Consider the following 25,275-nt stretch of genomic DNA (forward strand, 5'->3'; position numbering starts at 1 on the left):
TCCTTTTAGAGGCTCCACGTCACTGCTGTATGTGTGTAAAAGTGCTTATGACTGACCATCCCAAGTGTGAGAATAAAAATAACCTAAGGATAGTCCAAATATGCGGTGCTTGAGTAGGAATGGAGTGACTCGGCAGAGTGGTATGTCCGGGAAAGCTACGGGTTAATTTAAGACTAGGAGCAAAACCTGGTGCCAATTAGAAGCATTGAGCGCCACATGTGGACTAGACCGAACTATCCACAGAAGGGGCAAAGGGGTCTGAATTCGTGCGCAATGGAGGCTAGATGCACGAGTGCGCAGTTGCTTACGGTTCTTACTGGCAATTGCTGATCCTGCAGTTACTGATATGATGGATATTTTCTTAAAGAGATGATCAAACAGTATCTACAAGTCTGAAGGACGCTCTGATGCTCTGAGAGGCCCCCATTAAAACGTGGATGTTTTACATTTTTACCTTTAAGGATTGCAACATGGCAGGAATCTCTCTCATATCTTCACTTTTTGTCACAACTCTGTTCTTCACGGGGAGTGTATCGGACACATGCCGAGGACCGCGCTGCTTTCCTGGTCACGACTGGAGCAGACCGTGCGTAGGAGCGCAGTGCCAAGGGCGCACGGACACATCCGCGTCCCGACGGCAGTTTGACCACTCTGCACAATCCAGGCAAGGACAAACCTATCCGACTTACCAACACGACGCTCATTTCCGTCAGCACAAAGCACAGAGCGCGCCCTTAGCACCGTACACCGTCATCCAGCCTCAGCACGGAGGTTTTACGCAGGCGGCAGGTACGGATGGCACCAGGAGGACGAACCCGAGGACCATCACGGCGGAGGTGTTCCACCCTGGCTGCGCCGGGGGCACCTGTCCGACGACTGTCTCTCATCGCCCCACGAGTGATGACAGCGCAACGCGGGAGTGCAAAGGCATTGGATGTAAACTGCCCTCCCGGATGCGCCAGAGGAACGGTAAGCTTTGCGTTGGAGACGGCTGCAGCACGCAAGGAGACGACGGGAGAGGAAGCGCGTCACCTGTTCATGTGACGGACAGAGCGGCACAATTTCTGGACGAGCTCCCAGACCTTGGGTCGCAACGTGGAGCATGGATTCAGCTGACATGTGACATGAAACCAGGTGGGTATCAGTTTGCAAGCGATTGGTCAGAAAATTCAAAGAGAAATAAACTAAAAATGATAATCACTTCAGTTGCTATGTAACAGGTTTCTTTGTTTACTACAGGGAACAATGACGTTCCCTCAGAGGATGCTCTAGTCCTGCAGTTGCAGCTGTCTAAGAGTCAGGAAAGGTTCGTCGAGGCCCTCAAAGGCCAACAAAACGAGGTCAAGGAGCTACAGAGGCTGCTCAGTGAGCAGCAAGGAACATTGGTCAACCAGCAGAGAGAAATACTTGACCAGCAGAGGAGGATGTATGAGCAGATGGAGCAAGTAAGGCTGCTGTGACTGATAATGAGGGAGATATCAGTAGTCCCATAGTCTTGGGGCAGTATTTAAGTTTGGTTTTTTTTAAAGTGCATAGAAAGCACCTAATCCACTGAAATTATATTCTTTTTCTCAACTCCCTGAAACAGATCAGTTTCATTATGAATCAGATATGGACAATATTTCCTAGCAAAGTGAAGAAATAAGACAATTTCAAAGTGTTATACAAGTAGTGCTCTCTTCCTCCAGGTAAAGGCTCAGTACAACATACTGATGGACAGCATCAAACAAACATCTTTCCAGAACCTCCAGGGGGAGCTGGACAGTCGCATGGAAACCTTAAGTGGGCAGGTTAGAGCTCACCAAGCACAGCAGGCTCTCTCTTTGCACAAAGTGGACATGGAGGCCACTGTGATGGAGGTGAGCCTTAAGCTAAATTATAAACGTGTTTACAGTAGTGATGAGATGTAAGAGATCTAACTGTCATATAAAGCATAAATTGCACTATAGGAGAATCTTAAATAAGCAAATCTGAGTGTACTTCTATTCATACTTGACAATTTTGGGCTTGTTAAGCTGCTGTAGCCTGCATAGACTTGTGGCTGCCTTTGCAAGCCACTTTGCAACCCATATCAATCTCACCTTCCTGTTTTTATGCTTAAAATATCCCTTGTTATCACTGAATATAAAAAAATAAAATAAAATATTAAAAAAAATTTTTGTCAATTTTTAACTTTAGCATCAACATATTTCTTTAACTGGAGTGCATTATGTGAACATTATGTCAAGCATTCTAATATCAAAATATTATATTTGACTACCATGGTTCTAAGTATCATTGTGTTTAATGCCATTAGGTGGGTCGGCCCCTTTTGACCTGTGGCAGTTGTGGGCCTGATGAGTACTGTGGCTACAGCAGTGGCCGTCCTCGCTGTGAGAAGTGCACCGTCTGTCCTGCTGGATTCTTCCTGGTCGCCCAGTGTTCAGTACACGCAGACAGGATCTGCCAGGTTAGCATGTGTTAGCATGTCTTTTAACCACATACAGGAAAGCGGTGACAAATCAGCTTGACAAAAATGTAACATAAGATCAGATCAGTTAGGCCACCAAGTGAAGCTTAGTCTGGAATCCCTGTGCAACAGCTGCTGAAAGTTTATCTAAATCAGACAAAATCAACTGATGGCTATGCTGATGTGTTTTTGTGCATCCACGTTGGCAAATTTCATACAGAGTGGGCTAGTTAAGCTGCTTTAGCTTGGCTAAAGTTGCTGCTGCCACTAAAAGCCACTTTGCAAACCATATCAACCCCAGGTCCTTTTTATACTTAAAATGTCCTATCTTATCATACCATATCTGTTGTCACTTGTATCTGAATATAAATGATGGCAGCTGGAAATGGCAGTCTTCTTTTGACTGAAGTTTAGTTTATTCATTTAGAACTTTATGCACTTGCGGAAAAAAGTGTTTTATTGTAGGGTTTATGAGCCTTACAATAAAAGGTTTATCACAAGGTTTGTCAAAGCAAAGGAAAACATTTTTAACCAGTGGACCATATTAGAAGCAGTAGGCCTTTTGGTTCAGTACTTTTTCAGTGCTTGCCTGGAGTTGTTGCAGTATCTGCATGCTACTTTGCAACCCATCTCTTGATCCTACCTTCCAAACTGAAAGTTTCCATTTGTTTGTTACAGGACAGAGATGAATGTCTTGAAATAGCTCATCTGTGCGGAGGTCAACAGAAGTGTCTCAACACTCCAGGTGCTTTGAATTGCTTTAAAAATTTGAATATTTTTGTTATGTCAGTGCTTCTTCATTTGCTAGACATATCCATGTCTGAGAAGAATTGTTTGTTCTTTTCTTAATTTGTGCTTACCAGGTGGATTCAGATGCCAGGACATGAGAGAGGGAGAAGCACACTCAGGAATGTGTGGCCGCGGCTACTTCTTCAACTCAGAGATGGATGAGTGTCAAGCCTGCAATGAGTGTGATGGAGACACGGTGGTCTCTCCTTGCACTTTTACCACAGACACTGTCTGCTCTGGCCATACTGCTGGCCACAGTGCCCTCTCTCAGTCCTGGTCTGGAGATGTGACTCTGCAGGGGGAAAAAGGACACATGCTGGCTCAAGCCTTCCTCGGTGTGCAGCTTCACATACAGGGAAGAGGCGATGATGTGGTGTCCACTGAGAGTGGGCAGCTGGTTCTGAGACAGCATGGTCTCATATGGCTGGATGAGAATCTCTCAGTGACCCATGGTTGCCGCAGCTTCATCCAAGTGTGTCTGCGCATGAACAACACAGCTGGCTCTGAAGGTCGTGACCTCAGTGGGGTTCGTGTGGAGCAGCAGGAGGGTAGATCGCTCCAAGGTGTTAGCATCAGTGGGGTAGCACAGGTCGCCCCAGGTCACATCATATCCCTCTTCCTCCGGAGTGCCACCCACCACTGTAACCAAAGCACTGAAGGTCTGCAGCTGTTCGACCCCTCCGTTGCCCCACTCAGCCTCCTCTGGCTCTCTCATGACACCGGTGCGGTTGCCATGACAGCACAGGCAATGGTCTCTGCACATTACCACACAAACTATCGCCCAGTCTTCCGTACCACCTCCACCTCTGACCCTTATGTAGTAGGACTTACTCACGATGGTCGTGGGATCCGGTTTGCAGAGAGTGGGACTGTGCGCTTTGTATTCCAACAGGCATTGTACTCGATGGGCCAGGCATGCGTGAGTGAGGGCTTCCAAATTTTGGCATACCTCAACCATAATGGAACCAGCATGGAGCTGCTCCGTGCCTTTAAAACAGGTGTCCATTACCGAGACACATCAATAGCACTGTCTGGAGCAGCCCAAGTTGGCCCGGGAGACACACTGGGTTTTGAGATTCTCTCTCCTGCGCAGTGCAACGTTCGCTTCTTTGGTGACGAAACGGGTATCAGTATTCTCAGTTTGGTTTGGGTTCCCGCTACCATTTCTTCATCTCTTTCTGCCTCTGTGGCTAACACCGGCCTTCTCTCTGGAGCAGTTCGTAACAAGCCATTGTTCTTCCACCAGACCAGTCCTCAAGTGACCCAAATGGAGTTGCTGGCGAAGGGATCCGCAGATCAGAGACGAGATTTTGTATTCAGAGAGAGCGGTACAGTCAGTGTTGCTCTGGATCTCAAACTCATTCACTCCTGCAGTTTGGTCAAGGTGACTCTGCTCAGACGAAGTGATTTAGAGGGTTCAGGAGAGGGATCGAGGCCTATCCCTGTTGCCCAGCAGGTATCTGGCCAGATGTCTGAGGGCAGCCAGTGGGCCAGTGTGAGTCTGCGAGCGTCCTTCCAGGTTCACAACGGCACTGCGGTTTTCTTTTTACTAGACTGTGTGCGTGGACGAGTAAACCAGATCAGCCATCAAACAGGAAGTGGGGTATCTGCACTCTGGGTGGCATCATAATGAAAGCCAGATACTATGACGTTTCTTCTTATGGTCAAAAATCAAAAGAACGATTTGACTTTTTGGAGACTTATTCACTTTCCAGAGAGTTACAAAGAAAGATTGACACCACTTTCATCTGTTTTAACAGAGAAGCATTAACCAGTAGCTTGTTAGCTTAGCCTGACATTGTGAACTAGTGGAAATAGCTTCTAAGATTGTCCACAAGTAATCTGTGAGCACCTTTAAACCTAATACATTTGTTTAATGTAAAAAAATAACCAATTAAAAAAATCAACACTTTGTGATTCTTATGCAGTGTTGTGTAGCTAGACTCCCAGTCTTTGTGCTAAGCTAAGCTAACTGACTTTTACTTAACTCGCAGATGTCAGAGCAGTGCCAGTCTTTTTGTTCATTATTATTTTAGGTCAGAGTTAACCGTGCTTTCCAAACCTGAATTTATCCCTTGATTTTTGTTTGAGTTTAAAAGAAAATGTCTTTTAAAAAATACTAAATGTAGACTGTAGTGTATTTAAATGTAACATTATTCATTAGCTATATTTATATAATATAACTATTAATATGTGTCAATATTTTCTACATATGATAGCACAAAACAACTGTATTCACGTGATCATTTCTCATTCTCCAGTTCTTCTTTTTTTAGTTCCAGTTTTTCACATTTCACATTTGTCTGTTTTTTATTTATATAATTCAGTTTACTCTGTTGACGCCAAAGGAGTTTTAGATCCTGCCAGTGACTACAGCATTTTCTGCTGGCACTGATTCTCATTCAGGAGTTTTTCTCAAGAGCATGTGTTTCATGTTAGCCGCCATTTTCTAAATGTCTGAATATCTACTGCATGCTTTGTTTAATGACCACTTTGTGCATATTATGGACTTAAAGTCACTAAGCCTTGTTGAAACTAAATATTTTAAATAATGTAGTGGCTTTTAATCTTAACTGAACTGTAATGAAGTGTATATTTGATGTTTTCTTGTTAATCCAATAAAATCACCTTTGTTGTACTGGATTTTTCTTTATTGCAAACTTTGTTTGGCATGAAGTAAAGTCATTTAAAGTAAGATAAAGTTTTTATTCTTAATAACAAAGGTTTTTTTTTTTTTAGCACACTTTGGGATGTACTTTTACAGCATCACATGCTAATAGCAATAGCTAATGGTAGCTAATTTTAGCCAGCAAAAAGTTACACAACACAAACACTGGGATATCGGATTGTTACCTAATTGTTACCTAATCAGCCACTCACATGGCACTAACTCATACATTTAGGCCCCTAGACATCCAAGAGATCACAGGAGTGGACCATCAGCTCACAACATGGATACTGGACTACCTCACCGACCGACCACAGTATGTGAGAACTCAGGGCTGTGTCGGACAGGGTCGTCTGCAGTATGGGGGCCCCACAGGGAACGGTTCTGGCTCCGTTCCTCTTCACCATCTACACTGCAGACTTCTCCCACAACTCCACCCAGTGCTTCCTGCAGAAGTTCTCTGATGACTCTGCAATAATAGGCCTTATCACTGATGGGGACAACAGGGAGCACTGACTGGTGGAGCTGGAGCTGGTGGTAGACGTCCGCAGGCACAAACATCCTCCACTCCAACCACTAAACATCCAATGCATTTACATTGATAGCGGATAGCTACAGGTATCTGTAGCTGATTGTGTCTTATTTTAAGTGTGATGAGATATTTTGACTAGAAATTAGACAAATATACTTGGTAAAAATTTGAGATTTGCAGTGTATGACTCTGTGGTGGCCTCAGCCATCTTTTACGGTGTGGTCTGCTGGGGTGACAGCATCTCTGCTGGGGACAGGAAGAGACTGAACAGGCTGATCTGGAGGGCCAGCTCTGTTCTAGGATCTCCTCTGGACCCGGTGGAGGTGGTGAGTGACAGGAGAAAGATGGCTAAGCTGTCATCCCTGTTGGACCACATCTCCCACTTCATGCAGGAGACTCTGACAGCACTGAGCAGCTCCTTCAGTGGCAGCCTGCGGCACCCACGATGTGGGACGGAGAGATTTTGCAGGTCTTTCCTTCCAACTGCTGTCAGACTCCATGACATGGTCACTGCAGATGACCACACATGTGCAGACAGACACACACACATCCCATACACAATTGTAACTGTCTCCCTGATGTGCAATACTACCAAGTGCAATTTTTCCTACTATAACAAAGTATTTTATTCTATTTTGTATAGTGCTTTATTCTATTGTATATAGTATTTTATTCTTGTTGTATAGTATGTTATTCTATTTGATCTTATCCTGTTCTATTGTGTTTATCTTAACGTTTACTGCGCTTAAACTTTCTGCTGTGACAAAAAATTTCCCACATATGGGACTAATAAGGGCTTATCTTATCTTATCTTATCTTATCTTACTTTATCCTCAGGGTGTCCTGCATTAGAGTAAGAATGGTTGGTGGTAAGGGATAACCCCTAACCCTAACCACAAACTCACGTTTTTTTTGTTTTTCTGTGTGCTTCTCGCCTGAGGAAGGCCAGATCTTGGCCGAAACGTCGCGGCATAAGCACACGCTTCATTGATTTTTTTATTTGAGGAGTTTCATTTTATTTTTTTGTTTTTTCTTGATTTAAATTTTTTCCATTAATAAATAACTAAATACTTGTTTCATTTTATACATACACACAAAAAAAATACACTTATAAATAACATATCTGATAACAAATTCATTTTATTTACCTATAATAACAAAGCCCACAGGGACACAAATTCTACACAAATAAATAGTAACACAAGACAACTATTAACGAATAACCGGGACTCATCGGGAGGAGATGAGTGCCTCACAGTGGACTACGGTCCGCAGGGGGAAGAGCACTTCCCAGAACCTTTTCCGGGGTCGGACGGGGCGACCCGTTGGGGGGATGGACAGTGCCATTCCTGTTTCCGGCTGGAGACAGGCTCAGTCCTCACTTCCTAATAATAATGGATTGGATTTATGTAGCGCTTTTCAAGGCACCCAAAGCGCTTTACAATGCCACTATTCATTCACTCTCACATTCACACACTGGTGGAGGCAAGCTACAGTTGTAGCCACAGCTGCCCTGGGGCAGACTGACAGAAGCGAGGCTGCCATATCGCGCCATTGGCCCCTCTGGCCAACACCAGTAGGCGGTAGGGTAAAGTGTCTTGCCCAAGGACACAACGACCAGGACAGAGAGCCCAGGGATCGAACCGGCGACCTTCCGGTTAGTTTCAATCCCCCCCCAACAAAACATGTCCAGGGTTTACAGAAATAGTTTCAATACAGAGAAAATATCAAGGAAGTTGTAAATCACTGGTGGATATATATATTGAACCTTGAAGGAGGTGAGCTAAAGCAGCAAAGGGCCACGCTGGATGACAGTCCTATCAGGTCAAAACAGAAAACTGAGGCAACAGTTTTCCACAGGTCACCAACATTGGACAATGGAAAACTGGAAAACCATTGCCTGGTCTGATGAGTTTCAATTTCTGCTGAATTATTCAGATGGCAGGGTCAGAATTTTGCATACACAACATGATAGCAGAGATCCATCCTGCCTTGTATCTATGATGTCTGTGAGTCAGGCTGGTGGTGGTGGAATAGTGTGGGGGATACCACAGTGACCACAGTGTAACTATAGTCAGGTGTTTACAGCATGATAACACATCATGGCACAAAACTCCAAAAAATCTCAAAGTTGTTGTCAGTGACAATGATTTAAAATCACCTCGACATTTCCCAGAACTCAATGCAAGTGAGCACCTTTGGAATACGGTGGAATCATCAGTGTGCAGCAACTGTGTGACGCTATCACGCGAATATGGACAAAACTTTTCAGGAATCTTTCCAGCAACTTGTGGAAATTATGTCACAAAGAAATTCGAGGCACTTCTGCAGGGAAAAAACAGTCCAACCTTTGAACAAAGTGTAACTAATAAACTGTCTTGTGAGTGCATATATGGCTCTTTATATTCTTGCATGCACTAGTCTTATCAAGAGCTTTACATGCTTCAGTCTGAGATGTGGAGACTGAATGCAAAACATGTTTGCTCTGAGTGGAAGTTGCCAGGTGTTTTCTATTACACATCTAAGAACAGAGGATCTTTATCATGAATTTAAACAGCTGAAATTATATTAGCCAGGTAGTTAACCTCCTAATGGATTTCCTATTCACTTCCACCAATGACCCTCAGTCCCAGAGTGCTGCACTTCTTTGGCACAACATCAAAAAAGTGCATAACGATCCTGGGCATATGCTCTATAAAATCCGATAGACCGCTTGATGTTATTATTTCGCTCTTTGAAGTCATGACCCTCAGGTTATGTGTGCTATAGATTATTCATTAAATCAAGACTCACAGGGGATCGGTGTTTTCTTCACCAGAAACGAATAAACCTGAAAAATGAAAAGTTTGTGCACAGCTTCTCTCAAAATCCTAGCTGGGAGGCCAAAGAGAAGACGCAGGCAGACATAGGCTAACATAACAGAAGGAGAGTATGTCTTGGGATAAATTGAAACCACCCGCAGGCCAATGGGTGACTGACTGGATGAGTTACGGTGGGCTGAAGAAGATAAAGGTCAGGGCACTGCAGTAGACACTGGAGCTGCGTCTAGCTTGGCTAAGAACATTAGCACTGTGGATAATAGATTACAGATGGATGATCGAGCAAGCAGGAGTGTGGCAGCTAGGTATGGATGTGTCATTGGGCAGTACATGATTTTGCACGGAGACTTTATTATATAACCATAATTTGTTTTGATATTATCAATTTTCTGGGCTTTCAGAATATGAAAGGACAGGAAATAAATGCCATAACACTAACTGACTACACATTTATTTAGGGACTGCACAAATATGAGCAGAGACAGAAGAGAGTGAGAAATTAAAGAGAAAATAAAAACTATAAAGGTTTAATTTTATGGCTAAACTATCAGAAACTTTTAATGTTTCAGTCTACATCCACCCACCATCACACTTCCCCTACCACAACAACCAGCACCAGTAATTTCCCAACAGTCCCTCATTGAAAAATGTTGCAATAGGATCGCTTTCCCTAAAAAAAATACAGTATTTCAAAATGTTTTGCACATCAAGCTTGTGTCTATACATGCATGCATGGAAAACAAACCTTTGTGCTTTTCTGTGGCGAGTACACAAACCTCAGGCAGACAGATAAATGGCCTGCCAGACGCCGAGCGTAGCACGAGGTGGAAGGAAAGTGGTCGACATATGGTGCGCAGACTGCAGACGAAGAGGTAGCAAAAATGTGCACAAAGCAGGTGCACTCTAAACTTTACCCTGATACTGAAACAAACTTCACATCAAGACAGGAAAAAGGAGAGCGATACAGAAAGAAAGAAAGTAAAGTTAGGGGAAGACAAGTGAATAATCGTCCCCTCGTTGTGTCCCTGCATCTGGAAGCACTTCTCACTTGTTTTGAAGTTTTTATCCCCACAATCCACTCGCAGTTTCTGTGCTCGGAAGAAGGTCCCGCTGTTTAAAAGGTGTATGCTTTTGTGTGATTTTTTACACACCACACACACATAAACTCTTAAATGATCTCCAAATCAGGATAAACGTTAAAGCCCAAATATGGAAAGTGGATCATTAAAGAACTATTTATTAGATTTGTTATACAAAGCACATTATAATCGGGGGCTAAACTTACCATTAATTTCACTATGATTTCCTCTGATGCCAGTTTCCTGAAAGGAGGCGAATACAAGTGATGCAACACTGCTCTCTGCAGGAAATGAAGAAAATGTCAAATATTTTTGGTGTTACAGTTAAAATTTATTATCACTTCATATTCTGTGTACGCATACCACGTTTAAACTTACATTGCAATAAAATAATGATTACTTACTCCATGTAATGAACTGTTTGCTAGTTAATTTGCTATATGACAACACAACAACAGTATATTCTGTCACTATTTAATCAGTCAGGTTAAATTATATATCTCAATACAGACACTGTGACTATCAAGGGGACTGCACTTCAGGGCTTACAAAACAACATCTCGTTCAATATTTTGACGATCAACTGTCCTTCTGTGTGGTGAGTTTAGTTTACTGAATGAAAACAGAAAGAAGTCCAATGTGTATAAATGTGAGACCAAGGCAACTTGTGAGCTGTGACTGAAAAGAAAAACTGTGAGAGGTTAAAAATCCCATTTAACATTTAGGGATGTGACTACAAAAAACTAGTACTGTATACTTTGAAACATTCAGGCCTTTGGCAATACTGTAACACATGATTAACAGTGCATTCAGATACAAGAGTTCAGATGTGAAGAATCGGCACTTAAGTGGAGGGTGTTGCAGCAGAAAGTAAATTGCATTGCTTTAATATTAAGAAAGGCATCTTTTAGTCAAATAAATAAAGTGACATATCACAGGAAGCCGTATGCTATACATAGCAGCAACAGCAGCAGCTCCTTAAAGTTTGCAGCTTTCAAATATGCTTGAAATTAAGATGCTGCTTGATGATATTATGATATGGATAAAGACATGAGCTTCACTATGTTCCAGTGCACTTGTTGTATGTAAGTTCTATAATGCTGCTATAATTCAGTCAAATAAATATTCAATGCATCTTAACTATATTGGGCTATAATGGTAAGGAAATTCTACGGTTTTAATGATCTTTGCAACAAAGTGTGTATTTAGAGACTATAATATTGTAATGATTGAGTTGTTTTTGGTCCATGCTGTAAAGAGAACTGACAGAGTGAGAAAGAGAGGAAACGGGATGGATTTAGTGAGTGGATGAGAGACACTGGTAAAGAAGGGAAAGTGTGAGTGTGTTATGTTTCACTGTGGTTAACTAAGGAAGGAGCGGGAGGAAAGTGTTTTAGTGCAGGATCTCAATGAGGAGGCGCTTGAAGTCTCCACCGCACTCAGAATCCAGTGCATCTTTCAGGGTTACGTCGTACTTCTCCAGGTACATGTCCTTCACCGTGTCCAGATCAATCTGTGGGTTGGCGAAATAAAGAGGATGTCACACACTTTTAGACTCTCAGACCTTATCGAGGGTATACTTACACTTGCACACTAGGCCATACACTCACACACAGAGAGACACACACTTGCCTCAGAGCGGCCTACGATGATACGAATCAGTGTGTCCTCATCGGTGCCCAGTCCCTTCATGGCAGCGTTAAGACGCCGAGCAAAATACAGCTGTGGGTTCTTAGCGCACCTTACTAAAAATAACACACAAACACAGAGTTACTGAAAATCAAAGATATTTCACTGACTTCTGAATGCTTGTGGTCTTACGTACCGAGAGTAATGTAGCAGTCCTTAAGTGTCCCCGTGGCCTCCGAGTCAATGGTGTCCAAAATGTCTGTTCCTGAAAGCTGCAAGACAGCTGGTTAACATGAGACCTGATAACAGCAGTAAGGAGTGAGTGAAATGACAAACGAATGAATAAATGAGTTAGAACAGCAAAAAAAAGAAAACGTGCAACGATTGAATGTAGTACATACCGCCTCATAGGCTTTGAACATGGCCTGAAGCTGCAGGTAGTTCCTGTGTGTCAGGATGTAGGTGAAGGTGGACTCGTCTGTGCCAAACCTGCCTTCTCCTGCCTGATGAGAACAAAGAGAAGAAAAAATACAACATTTCAAAGAATATGGATCATCCCTCAGTGTTTTTAAGCAACATAAATTGATCTATTTTCTTCTGCTTATCCAATTCTAGATGTAGGGTATCCCGGCTGTCACAGGGCGAGAGGCGTGGTGCACCCTGGACAGGTCGCCAGTCTGTCGCAGGGCTAACACATAGAGACAGACAACAATTCACATTCACACTTATGGGTAATTTAGAATCACCAGTTAACCTAACCCCACTAACTGCATGTCTTTGGTTCATGTGAGGAAGCGCTGGATTCAAACACAGGGCTGTCTTGCTGTGAGGAAACAGTGCTAGCCACCATGCTAGCATCAACATAAATCCTTGACACTTTCAGTCGTCAGTTACGTAAAAGAAATGATGAGAACATGTGTTAATTTGCTCAGATGGGGGACAAGAGTAAGTTGACAGTGTGTATATTAGAATGACTATAAAAGCTATTTATGTTATTAGACTCTGTAGAGCCACGTTAGTAGCTCTGTGTAACCCAGTATCACGGCAACGCTTGCGTGTAATAAACGCGCCGGTCCACCGTGCGTATGTACGAGGAGAAGGAGAAATTTTATTTCAAGCCAACAAGAAAACAATCGAGGAAAAGTGTTTAAAGAGACATTATTAACACATTTACATGTAAATATATATTAGCCATATAGCTTCATCATTTCTGGTATAGAAGGAGGCTGGAATGTCTTCATACTTTCCTGTTATTATGACTTTTTGGCTTTAAATATATTACCTGCTCGTACTGCAACTTAAGCGTGTAGCTTAACTTATGCTTGTCCATTTCGCGCTTTGGAGAGGCAAAGCAAGACATGCACTGTATTCCTATTGGGCAGATAATTCTAAATATCAATACTATCTAAACCAACGCTGGTATTGGTATTGGATCAATACTAGCGCGATAGGATTGACATTTGTTTCCATAGCCTATAAAACATTTAACCACATTTCCAAGCCTCAAATCATAAAGGGAGGGTGAAAAAGGTCAAGTCTTGATAATGTGACTAACCACTGGTTTTATACTGTCCGTGGCTAAATCCTGCAGCCTAATGCATTAGCATTGTATATTTACTAAGGACATTAAGTTTCCTATTTAATAAGTTATTTAGTCACATTTTTGAGGCATTCCTCTAGAATCTTTACTAAAAAAAGATGCTTCCGTCTGGGGTGGTGGACTGCTCAACGACAGCTGTAGTCAGCGTCTATTCTTTAAAACACTGCATAAACTTTAACTGAATAATATGTGGGATTCTGTGATGTACATGTGATTCCAGGATTACATGCTTATGCATCTAAATCAGGCATCCGCTTACCGACATCAAACTACATCGGTGTGATTAAAAGGGCAACCTGTGTTATGGGCTTTGAAATGAAAAAAATTCAACACGCACCTCAAACAGAGATGCAGCATCTTGTTCAGCTAAATCCTCGTCCACCTCGTAGCCCTCGTCTCTGCTTGCCTGTAGACAAAGAGATTGGAGGATAGGACAAGAAATTAGGAGGGGTTTAAAATGAAAGATGAGGGACAAGAACTTAATGAGATAACAATGATGTGCTCCAGATTAAGTGGATAAATTGAAAGCCACCGAGCTCTTTGGATTGGCATTGCTGTAGAACTTGAGTCACTTCATGTTTGTCATTTTTTCTGGGGGAAAAGGAAAAGAGAGGGGAAGCAGGAGAGGGTGGGGGCCCTGAAAAAGCTGGAGAGGGAAGCATGCCTAACAATCTAGTGAATGTCTCAGTGGGTGAGTCACAGCATAGAGAACAATTCTTCGAGCTATAACCAAGGACAAAAGCTTCCATTTGTCTGCGAAGCTCAGAGATTCAAGAAACAGTGCAAAAGACAATGCATTTCCTGGTTGGAACCTTTTTTGTACCTGCAGCAGTGAAATTAGGAGGTTCCTCACATCTCCACTGGTATCATCCTCGATATCTGCCTCCAGGTCACGCTCGTTCACTGTAAGGGAAGTGTGCAATGTGAACTTCTATGTCAACAACAGATTTTGTAATGTGATCTAAATGTGGATAAAGTCAGACAGCAGAAAACGTGGAAAACACAAGTCACTACACCCAGATGAAATTATAACATTGGTATTCTGTGCGTTAGTTAACCAGCCACACTTTCCAGTATGAAAGGAAAGGAACACCCTGAGATGACTCAGAGGAAACGTTACCCTGGGCATATGCCTCCCTGTAGCTCAAGATGTCCTGTTGGGTGAAAAAAGACAGCATTAAGATGATGTTTCTGTTTTTCTCACATCTTACAGCATCTGTTTTATCTTCCCCGTGTCACATCTTCTTATGTATTCTGAAGACAAAACGCAGCACTGTTGCCTTTACTTTGTCACCATTGTGATTTAACTGTCAGCTCTAATAAAAACACACTGCGCCAGAACACCGTTTATCCACAGCACCGTCGATCCACAGACCTGATTCGTCGCCGTGCACAAGATCTCGACGAGCACGGCTTCATCCGTGCCCGCCCCCTTCATGGCCTTCCTCAGCTCCTTGGCGAAGTAAAGGTGAGGAGGGTCACACATAGCCATGACGGCTTTCTCAAAACTACCTGTTAGTTCCTTCTTCAGGACCTCCTCTAACTCCTGAGGAAATACATAGGTCACATGATTTGCAGTTATTCTGTGTGTGTGTGTGTGTGCGTGTGTGTGTGTGTGTGTGTAACATCCAGAAAGAGACAGGTACGTACATCATCATATTTTTCAAAGTAGGCCTGTTTGATCTCCACACGCTGAGCTGCAGAGCGATTGGCCAGAATCTGGATAATGGCCTCTTCATCTGTGCCTGGAGAAAATACAGCAGAACAGACCTGAAGGATTGATTCAAATGACTTTATTATCACAGCAACGTTAGACTATTACTGGGCTGATAACGTCACACTGACGGAAGTCACCAGGACAGACCTTTTTGTTTCTGTTAAAGGACTTTCAGATGAATATCCTTCTCTTAAACATTGGGATAAAGAGCAGTGATAAAAGTGCAGATATACACACACAGCAAAGACGCTGTTCTAAGCACTTGCATCAACTCCTGGGGTGGCTGTAGCTCAGGAGGTCAAGCAGGTCATCTACTGATTAGTGGTTCGATCCCTGGCTCCTCCAGTCGGCATGCCAAGTATCCTTGGACAAGATACTAACCCCAAGTTGCTCTCTGATGCATCCATTGGAGTATGAATGTTAGTTAGGAAGCCATAAAAAGCTTAGAAGAAAGTGAATGTGGCATGTTGTATAGAGTGCTTTGTGTACTTTGGGAGAGTAGAAAAGTGCTAAATAAGATTCAGACCATTTAACTCCCAACCAGGAAGTCTGGTTTGCTGCGAGACAACAGTGCTAAGCATCGCGTCACTGTGCTGGCTGCTAACACTATAGAGGACGTAACATGTTGATTAGTACTGAACTCTCCAAGTAGATATTTTATTATCCCTAAATCCGCTTCTGCCACACTTATTAAAATCTGTATTTTCTAGAGAGGGTTTGCTTATTTCAGTTTTAATTAGTTTATCTAGTGTTTTACACATTTGCCTCACACGTAAAGGTTTCCCTGTTTAATCCCAGCAAGAGGCATCTGCTGTTAATATCCAACATGCAGAGCGACCTGCTGGGATGAGCACTTGTGAATAACGGAGCCGCTGAAAACAGCTTTCAGTTTCTTTATTTTCTGTCATATAAATCCTAGTGTTAATGTCATAACAAGTATGGCCAATGTTTCCAATAATGACATGAGAAAATGTCTGCTTTACAAGAGCAAGCCAATCATTAGAGTTGGATAAGGAGGGTGGTCATAAAGGATGAGGCTGCACCAATGCCCAATACGAATAGTAATCAATAAAAATTGAATTGTGAATCATCTGAAGCTACTCTACTAGAGTCCTAGAAAAAAGAATAAAAAAAAAATAGGGATCTGGAAATGACCAAAAGAGGTCGAGTTAAAAAAAGACAACAGTTTGAAGATGTACTCAATCAATGTACCTGAGATATGGATTCTGATATAATTTACCTCAAATACCACATAATCCCTGTAAATGCTGTTTCATGACAGAACCAAACATACACATCAACAGGGGAGGTTATTAGCTGTGCAAATACTCTGATGCATTGTGTAACGTCACTTTGTTCACAACAACAGTTGTAAGCTGTGGGGAACACTGCAGGCTTGGTGAGAAGAACAACAACTCCAGTGAGCAGGTAGCAGATAATGCCAGTGAGGATTTAGTAACACAACCGACTGAAGCTTATGTCCACGCTGTGTGAGAGGCAGGCTTTGAAACCTACACCCACCTATCTTGTGAAAGTACCACTGCATAAAGATCTTTGCAGACTATGACATTTGCCTCTCTGTACCAACACCAGTTCTCAGTGGAGTACGCCTCGTACTGTAGTTACATCAAACTTAGCAAGTGTTGAAATTAACTCTCTGCAACACATAAAATGTAATATTGATTTTTCTGAGTGTTTCTCTGTTATTAGTCTGAAAACTTTTAGGCATAAAAAGACAAATCCCCACTTTTTACAAATGCTTTACTATCAGTTAAATTAGAGGCTCTATTACGACCTTACTAAACTGCAATTATCATAATCATGATCAAACACACAAAGAGAGTCTTCACATGACTACAGCATAACCTAATATACTTCCTGAGAGAGGAGTTAAAACAATAAACTTGTATGTACTTACCTAAACCTTTACAGGCTTTTCGAATAGCTTTTATATCTGCTGTAACATCAAAGTCCTCACATGGGACTATAGTGGGCTGGAGAACACACAATCGCAGAAAATATTGAATATTCTTAGTAATAAATTCAAACAGTTCATTCAAAGCAGCCACAACAGGTAAAGCAAATCAATCAATCAATAAGACTGACTCATAATGTTACATTAGAAAAGTGCCGGCATTTAACTACAACTGTAACCTTGTCCACGCAGATGAAAGGGTGAGGTCGTTGAAAGGAGTTAATATGGTGTTACATTCAGGCTCCTGCGGAGAAAAGGGTGCTGCCTGTGTGTGATCGCTGAGTCATGGGGCAGCAGCAGCCTCCTCTTCTCGCCCACCCTTGGTCTAATACAATGCGGCCTTATTGATCTGATCTTACAGAAATGCCTTTTTCCCTGGGCCTGGCATGGCACACTCCCTTGCTCAAGTTAACTGCGCCAGCTCTGTCTGTCTTTACACACCGCAGGCCACACAAACACAACAAAACTGAAGAAAATAATAAAAGTGACGCTCTCGCGGAGGCTGTCTGCGGTACTCAGTGAGGCTGTAGCTCAGCGTCTCTGCTGTCAGAGTTTGGATCTTCAATATTCATCCTAACACCAAACTTTTAGGCACTTTTATAATACATTTAAATAACTGCGTTTCAACTCAGCTGAGCTTTTGTCATTAGTTATAGATGACCTCTTACCTGCACGTTGCCCATGTCCTCCACACGCACGTCTTCTGGCTATGATCGAGCTGAAGCTGGATGTGGAGCGTCCAGATGTTGTGCTGCTGTGGAGCTGATGTATCGCGTGTCAAAGAGGACTTGCTGTTCCTGCAGGGACTCAACCCTGTCCGGTGCTGCAGCGATGACGTCACCGCGGCTCATTGCATTAGCAGGATGAAACAGGGTGCTGCTGCTGGAGGTAACCTCCCGGTTAACCTTCAACTTACCGCAACGGTTCTTTTCCTTTAATTCTTATCATGTATTTAATCTGTAACCTGTAACTCTTTCAGAGTCTAAAATTGCACTACAACACCACTGCATTTAACAGTAGGCTACATCAAGATATTTTAAAAACTTACTAGCTTATAAAGTGTGATACAATATTAAATACTGTCCCGGTACCAAAGAGCATTAACATGCTCACACCTCAATGGAAATACAGCTCTTACACAGCAAATTCAAAAGTGTTAAATGTTTTGGTGTTAATAGTCTCCTTGCAAAAGTAGAGTTAATTTTACTCTAAGCAGAGTCACATTCTTTTAATGTAACTCTGAGGTGTAAAATGATAGTAGTTAAAATCGAGTGTTAAAAATGAGTGTTTCGCTGTCAAATCTGGAGGTGTTACAATGGAAACATTAACTCTTGACCTCTTAACTCTGAACTCCTAGAGGGGCTATGACACCAACAGAGTAAATTCACAGACTCCGCCCCCAGCACGGCTCCAATCGAAGCTGAAGTGAAGCCGTTTCAGAACATTTTGCTCTACATATTTGAGTTGTTTGCCATGCTTGGTAAGTCATTTTTTCAAAGATTGTTTCAATTGTTATTAGCCTTTACTTCTGTGGCTCTTTGGAGTTGAGACAAAGCTGTGTGAAAGGCATTAGCCACGTTGCTCGCTGATAGCATAATATTCTGTTTTAGCTAGCTGAAAGGTATTGTTTGCGGGCAAATATCACAGCCTTGAAAAAAGCTTGCATGTGAATTTTCAGTCAAACGTTTGGTCAAATACACCTAAAACAATGTCTAGAATGTGAAATGTTGGTATAATGGTGCTACTTGAAGCCTGAAAACGATCGCCCATAAAAAAAAAACAAAAAACGAGCAAACAGCAGTAGCAGACGTCCTGACTCGATTCTACGTTAGCATAGATCCCTCCAGAGTTTTGTGCACACGGTTTAGGTAAAAATGAAAAAGGTTGAGGTTTTACATTTAGTTCAGTATTACCTGTTGCCTGTGTCTTTGTCTTTTGGGAAAATACTTTACACAAGTAATGGCTCAAAGAGGATTCCTTTTTTTTTTTTACTGTGCTGCAATTGTTTACTGGATTATTTGTGCCATTAATTAATGTCAACTAATTTTTATTCAATCTCCGCACAGGATATGCTTGTGAAGATGGAATATGGGGGAGAGCAGAAGTGCGTTGAAGTTCCACAAAGGGATGAATGAAGGACATGCATATTGTATTGAAGAAATAAGTGATGAGAATGCTGTTATTTGCATTTACCATGTCAGACCTTTTGATAAACAAAATTCTAATAAAAGTGAGAACATGTATACTGTTACATCTTTCAGAAAATGTTTTGAAATTGTGGTGCACAGTTCAGAATAAATGTTTTTCAAAAACCATTGCATCTTTTTAGTAAATGTTTATTTCCAAAAGAAATTTCTAGAAGTTCAGAACAGTAAAATTCCCGCTTTTTAGAATGAATTAGAAGATAACTCTTACGTAGTTAAACTAAAATACTCTTTGAGAGTTAATATATAAACTCTTAACACCAAGTGTTAAATTATCAACTCCAGACAGATTTGGTGTTTAACACTAAATCAGAGTTAACGTACCAACTCTCCAAAAAGAGTTAAATTAACACTCTCTGGTGTGGACCCATATAGACACTTTAATAGTGTTGAAATCAAATCCGACAGTGTTAATTTGGACATGCTGGATTTGCTGTGTATGATACCAAGTTTGTTCTTCTACTCAGATAAATTTGTTAAATCTTAGATTTTTATGTTTTGTACTTTGATGCCACCTTGTGCGAGTTAATCCATAGAATATAACCCCAGTCCATTTAATAAGCGGACACTGGATTAAATTAAATTTTGTTTTATTTACATAGCACCAAATCACAACAATCGACTCGTGGAGCTTTATTTTGTGAGACCCTACAGTTTTAACATTCCTTAAACTGTTTTTTTTTTAAGAAGAAGAAACTTCCTGCAGAACCAGGCTCAGGGAGGGGCAGCCATCTGCTGCGACCGGCTGAGAGTGATGGAAAGAAGAGAGGACATCGAAACTCTGTAGAAGAGAGTCAGAGATTAATAATAACTAATTATTAAATGTAGAGTGGTGTGTAAACTCATAGTGAGTAAAAAGAGGTGAGAGAAGGAGAAACATTTATGGGAAGCCACCAGCAGTCAAGGAATATTGCTGCATAACTAAGGGAGGATTCAGGGTCCCCTGATCCGGTTCTGACTATAAGCTTTGTCAAAAAGCAAAGTTTTAAGCCTGATCTTAAAAGTAGAGTGAGTGTCTGTCTCCTGAATCCAAACTGGAAGCTGGTTCCACAGAAGAGGGGCCTGAAAGCTGAAGGCTCTCCCTCCCATTCTACTTTTAAATACTCTAGGAACAACAAGTAAACCTGCAGTTTAGAAAACTGCTCTATTGGGGTGGTCTAAGAGGTGTTTAAGATAAGATAGGACCTGATTATTACAGACCTTTTATTTCAGGAGAAAGATTTAAAATTAGATTCTGGATTTAACAGCGAGCCAATGAAAAAAGCTAATATGTGAGAAACATGCTCTCTCTTTCTAGTCCCTGTCAGGACTCTCACTCCAGCATTTTGGATCAACTGAAGGCTTTTCAGGGAACTTTCACAGGGAGCAGGGATTGTCACAGCATAACAGAAAGTCACATAAATCAGAGAGAACAAGGAGAGCTCAGCGGTCTGTGGCCACTGCCTGCTAAGCCATTCTCTCTTTGTGTGTTAAACTTTGTGTCTTTTTTGGCAGTTTTATACATGATTGCTACATGCATTCTTATTTCAACTGATGGGCAAAATAAATATTATATCTCTCCACAGGGTGGCAGTGTTGAGTGGGATTAGGATAGGATTTACAGGAGGCTAAATTTAGAACTAAAAAGTGGCAAACACAAGGTGTTTTGAAAAGAAAGGAATGCTGATTCTTTTTTAAATTTAAATTGAAAACACTACTTTTAATGAGTAAAGATGAGCAATTATGTGTGATTTTGTTTGGTTTTTGTTTACATTTTGAATAGTAAAAAATCTTCAAACATTCAAATCAGAGTAAAAAACAATAGTCAGGGAGAGCCTGGATTTCATAGAAACATTTAATTCAGAGCTGATAACAGAATATTTACTGTATGTACATGCAACACAATATGGAATGTACAATATAAATAATCCCAGGTGGATGCTACGACAGCTTGCAACTTTGGAGCAACACTAGACAGTATAACGAGCATTAAATACACGTAGGTAACGTTCCGTTTCAAGCTCCCTCAAAACATCTGACAGAAATGTGAAAGTCGGAGTTGTGGGTCATGTTTGTTTATCAAGCTTCTTTTTTTAAAAATATTTTTATTTTATAGAGCCAGACCTCACACAGGGAATTCTTCCCTACGATGCTAGATAAATACAGATTTGAAACAAACCCCACATGCTTTCATAAGAAATGCAAAGGTGAATTCTGGTGCATCACGTTCCCTAAATTTTCACAGTCATGCACACACAACCCTCATGAAGCTGAACTGACTATTTTGTGTGACCGTACTGCTTCTAGGTGCCAATGGTGGGTGGCTGATTACAGGACAGAAAGGCTGGCTGTTGTTGTTGTTGTTGTTATTGTCATTTCTGGACACAATGCTGTGATGGTAAATGACTCATATTCTGTCAGTGAGAAAGTGGCAAAGAAAAAAAACGTTCTGGTCATGCATCGTTGTAGCTTTAGAAATAGAAAATGTGCAAAGATTTAAGGGAAGGTGCATTCAAGCAGATGGTAAATGGGCAACTAAGTGATGGGGTGGTGAGGGGAATGCATTATTCACATCATCCACTCTAGTCTTGGTCCTGGTTCTTGGAGGATCTCGTCACAGTTTCAGTGGATGTGTAGATACTACAGCCTCTGATCCAAGAGTCTTTTTTTTATTGGTTTTAAAAAAAGGGGGCGGGGCATCCTGGGAAAGAATACAACAGTAAACAAATATCAGCAGACAGGAGAGCCTGATGGATATTTTAGTACTCCTCAACTGTAACTGCGACCATTTGAAACACAGTGCACGTCACTTCGAAAGCATCATGTAAGGAGACGAATACCATAGGCACGACATCGAAGGCTCCACTGTCTTATTTGAGAACACGCTGACCCATAAACATTTAGCTACTGGATGCTCGACAGTATGCCACATGCGACGGCTTTTTTTAGAAAAAAACATATACTGTATATGGAAAGCTTTTACTAAAACACACAGCTTGTCTCATTTGGCTGCGTTATTCCCACGTTTCTCTAATCTAACAGATCATCTTGGCGACATGAATTATGCATTTGGCCTAAAGATAAGGCATCGCAGCTGTGTCTGGGGCTTTGGTCTTGCTTCTCAGATCTCATTTTCTGTTTATTTTTTCCTTAGGTCTTTTCTCCCTGCTGCTGATCTGATATAAGTAAGTCTCCACTGGCTCGGTGCGTAACGTAGAACATCGTCGGCATAACACGTGAGACCGACGGCGAGCCCAGGTTAAGAGTCGACGGTGCTTTGTGGTGAACGATTGTCTGCTCTGCTCGTAAATACGGGTATTCTTTTTTTTTTCAAAATGGACTCAGTGTGAAAAAACATACAGAATATGTAACTTTGACAAATGTGCAAGCAAAAGTGTAAAAAACAAACCAAAAAAATCATTTAAAGTGTTTTTAAGGTTGCATTACTGCATATAAGAACAAGATGGTTGCTGTGTAGCAATTAATTATGTCTGGATTGCATCAATAGGCAGCAGAGTAGATGTTCCTTTCCTCACAACATACTTCTCATTAAGGTGACCCACAGGAAACCCTTCTCATGAAATGCAATATCTGTCATCTGGATATGAAAAAAGTACGTTCATTCGTCCCCCGGCAGTCATCACGCCCTCTCCCCAGAGTCCTGAAAGTCCCAGGGGCAAACGTCAACCATTTTCGCCCCGGGTTTATAACTAGTGCTCAAAGAGCCGTCTTTCTTCTTCTCTGATGATTTTCTAGTCTGAGCCAAGCTGCCGTGCGTGAGCTCGGTCTCCCGGGAGAAAACCTCCGCCCTCCTGACCTCCATCACCTCTGGGTCTCTTGTTGAGCTCCTCCGCCGCTCAGAAACCGGCCCGCCGCATTCTGAAGACTGGCTGACCCTTCTCCTCTCCGACGGAGGCTTGCTGGAGGAGCTCCGCCTTTCTCTACTCTTCTCCCTCCCTTTCTCCTTCTCAGCTTTGTGGTTGGATGAGCTGGAGCCTTTCCGTTTCTTCTTGTGTGAAGTGGGGCTGTTGCAGGTCTTCTCCTGCTTAGGTGAAGGTGGGCCGGTGTAGTCCCATGGGCAGATTTCGACCATCAGAGACGGGGGCTGTAAAAGGCTGCCTGTGGACTTGGAGTGGTCTGAGTGAAGCCCTTTGGGTTTCCCATCAGTAGGCGTGACACTCTTCTTACGCCTGATTCTGTCTGGAGAAATGGAATCCGAATCTCCTTTCAGCATGGGTTGCTCATCGAATTCCCAGGGACACACATCCGGCTTGAGAGGAAGAGGTGACCTGGGTGCCCGAGATTTCCGTGTTTCCCTTCCTTCCTCCTTTTCTCCTCCTTTATCTTTGGCGCGGCGTCTGTTGGAAGGAGACTGGCCCGTCTTCTGCCTCTGCTGGGACCGACCACCTTTGGTGACTCCAGAGCTGCTGCTGCTGCCTCTCCGGCCCGAGGTGGTTTCTCCAGGAGCGATGGAAACGTGCTTCTGGGTTTTTGCTTCTGAGGGAGTCTGTGGTTCTTCCATTTCCCAGGAACAAACCTCGGACACATCGTAAAGGTTCCTCCCCGTCTCAGAGCAAATTGATGGCTGGCTCCCACTCACCTGTTGGAGAAAGGAGTAAAAATCAAAATGAATGCCAAATCAGTTAATACTACAAGGGGCTCGAGCAAACACTTTCTTAATGTAAGAATTTTGGGGTTAACTGGTTGATTGTCCCTACCAATGATCAGAGAAATCGCTTTATGTCTGTCTGGCTGTTCTGTACCATCATCATCTCATCTACTTTAAACCTGGTGGGTGTATTGCCTGGCCCTCCAGTGAGTGCAGGGCTGAGTTCAAGACTGTTTTGTTGTAGTGGTCCTCATATTTTGGTCAAAAGCTGCTCTCTGTTACCAGTGTTTCCTCTTGAGCGACTTCTGCCTGCTCCACTCTGTGTGGGTGGAGGTGCACACATACACATACATGCATGTTTGTTTGGATATCTGTCAGGACATTCATTCAGATTAATGCATTTTCAAACCTCCCACTGCAAACCTAATTTGAACTTCAACCATAAAAAACAAGTTTTAAACGAAGATAGGTGGACATTTATATTTGGTTCCTATATCACATGACTGCAGTACCTTATTTTTGTTGTTTGGGCATAAGTAAAAATGTAGACCTTTTTTTTTTCCAGTCCTGCTTTGAAGCCTCAAGGTGGGTGTTTTCAGTGTTGCCCACTGGTGTTTTACATTGGATCAGACAGGTTAGAGGTGTGTCTGCACCCACATATGCTTGTTACTTGTCAAAGGCTGAATTAATACATTTGAAAGAGAACATCAAGCAGTAACTGTACCTTGACACTGAATTTAAAAATGTAAGTCACAGTGAAAGAGAGATGAAGGCCATTTTCCCTTAGACTTCCTGTCTGCTTGTTAACTCAGAAATCATTAGCTATTTCCAGGTCCAAAGAGCCTTCTGTTCCCAAATTTAAACAAACACTGAGACACAACTGAGAGTTAAAAACTGTCCAAATTCTTTTGTTTGTGTATGTCTAGGCATCCATGAAAAAGAGGATTTAGAAGATTTAGCAGCATTAGAAGTTAGCAGAAAGCTAGCTAGCTAGTTTCCATTAAAAAGCTGATATATTAGCTATTTCTAAAAAACTAAAATGTTCAAATTTGCTAAAACTTTGGAAGCAAACTATGACAGAAAAATAAATATCTGCAACATTTGAGCGTTGCCATAAAGATATGCTACCTGTTGGCCTGCTACAGAGCTATTGTTAGGCTAAAACAGGGGTAGGGAACGTTAGAGCCGGTGTCCTGCAGGTTTTAGATCTCACCCTGGGTCGCCAC

At 42.1% G+C, this 25,275-nt stretch overlaps 3 protein-coding genes across 4 annotated transcripts in view; 1 reads left to right on the forward strand and 2 right to left on the reverse strand.

Annotated features, from left to right (window-relative positions):
* Positions 1 to 437: 437 nt before the first annotated feature.
* LOC146613843 (uncharacterized) lies at positions 438 to 4,868 on the forward strand. The gene is made up of 6 exons (XM_085378643.1): positions 438 to 1,134; positions 1,240 to 1,445; positions 1,689 to 1,859; positions 2,297 to 2,449; positions 3,128 to 3,194; positions 3,313 to 4,868. Exons 1-6 carry the CDS (start codon positions 438 to 440, stop codon positions 4,866 to 4,868), a joined length of 2,850 nt encoding a protein of 949 aa, XP_085234769.1.
* Positions 4,869 to 10,808: 5,940 nt separating this feature from the next.
* On the reverse strand, positions 10,809 to 18,003 carry LOC146613844 (annexin A13-like). Its single transcript, XM_085377334.1, has 11 exons — positions 17,926 to 18,003; positions 17,201 to 17,276; positions 15,216 to 15,310; positions 14,941 to 15,111; positions 14,686 to 14,719; positions 14,389 to 14,468; positions 13,903 to 13,971; positions 12,367 to 12,468; positions 12,162 to 12,237; positions 11,969 to 12,081; positions 10,809 to 11,849 (listed from the first exon to the last, which is right to left on the reverse strand). Exons 1-11 carry the CDS (start codon positions 17,938 to 17,940, stop codon positions 11,730 to 11,732), a joined length of 951 nt encoding a protein of 316 aa, XP_085233460.1. The 5' UTR covers positions 17,941 to 18,003; the 3' UTR covers positions 10,809 to 11,729.
* Positions 18,004 to 23,080: 5,077 nt separating this feature from the next.
* Positions 23,081 to 25,275, reverse strand: part of LOC146613845 (metabotropic glycine receptor-like) — a 117,220-nt gene continuing 115,025 nt past the window's right edge. The window contains exon 13 of one of the 2 annotated variants that reach the window (XM_085378988.1): positions 23,081 to 24,040. In XM_085378988.1, the coding sequence (XP_085235114.1) occupies positions 23,081 to 24,040 (960 nt within the window). Of the gene's footprint in view, positions 24,044 to 25,275 lie in introns of both variants that reach the window. The other variant, XM_085378987.1, reaches the window with a different exon arrangement.

The sequence above is a fragment of the Diplotaxodon limnothrissa genome, linkage group LG18 (assembly GCF_057381915.1).
Source record: "Diplotaxodon limnothrissa isolate DT_005_m linkage group LG18, D_limnothrissa_male_GT1.1, whole genome shotgun sequence".
In the NCBI taxonomy this organism is placed as follows: Eukaryota; Metazoa; Chordata; class Actinopteri; order Cichliformes; family Cichlidae; genus Diplotaxodon; species Diplotaxodon limnothrissa.

What these genes read in the sequence shown, in the direction of transcription:
- LOC146613843 (XM_085378643.1), top strand. Translation starts at nt 438, where the DNA reads ATGTTTTACATTTTTACCTTTAAGGATTGCAACATGGCAGGAATCTCT. An exon ending in TGTATGAGCAGATGGAGCAA is followed by an intron (nt 1,446 to 1,688) that starts GTAAGGCTGCTG and finishes CTCTTCCTCCAG; the next exon opens with GTAAAGGCTCAGTACAACAT. An exon ending in GAAGTGTCTCAACACTCCAG is followed by an intron (nt 3,195 to 3,312) that starts GTGCTTTGAATT and finishes TGTGCTTACCAG; the next exon opens with GTGGATTCAGATGCCAGGAC.
- LOC146613844 (XM_085377334.1), bottom strand. An exon ending in AAAAGCCTGTAAAGGTTTAG is followed by an intron (nt 15,311 to 17,200) that starts GTAAGTACATAC and finishes TATTTTCTCCAG; the next exon opens with GCACAGATGAAGAGGCCATT. An exon ending in TCCTAATTTCACTGCTGCAG is followed by an intron (nt 13,972 to 14,388) that starts GTACAAAAAAGG and finishes CTTTGTCTACAG; the next exon opens with GCAAGCAGAGACGAGGGCTA.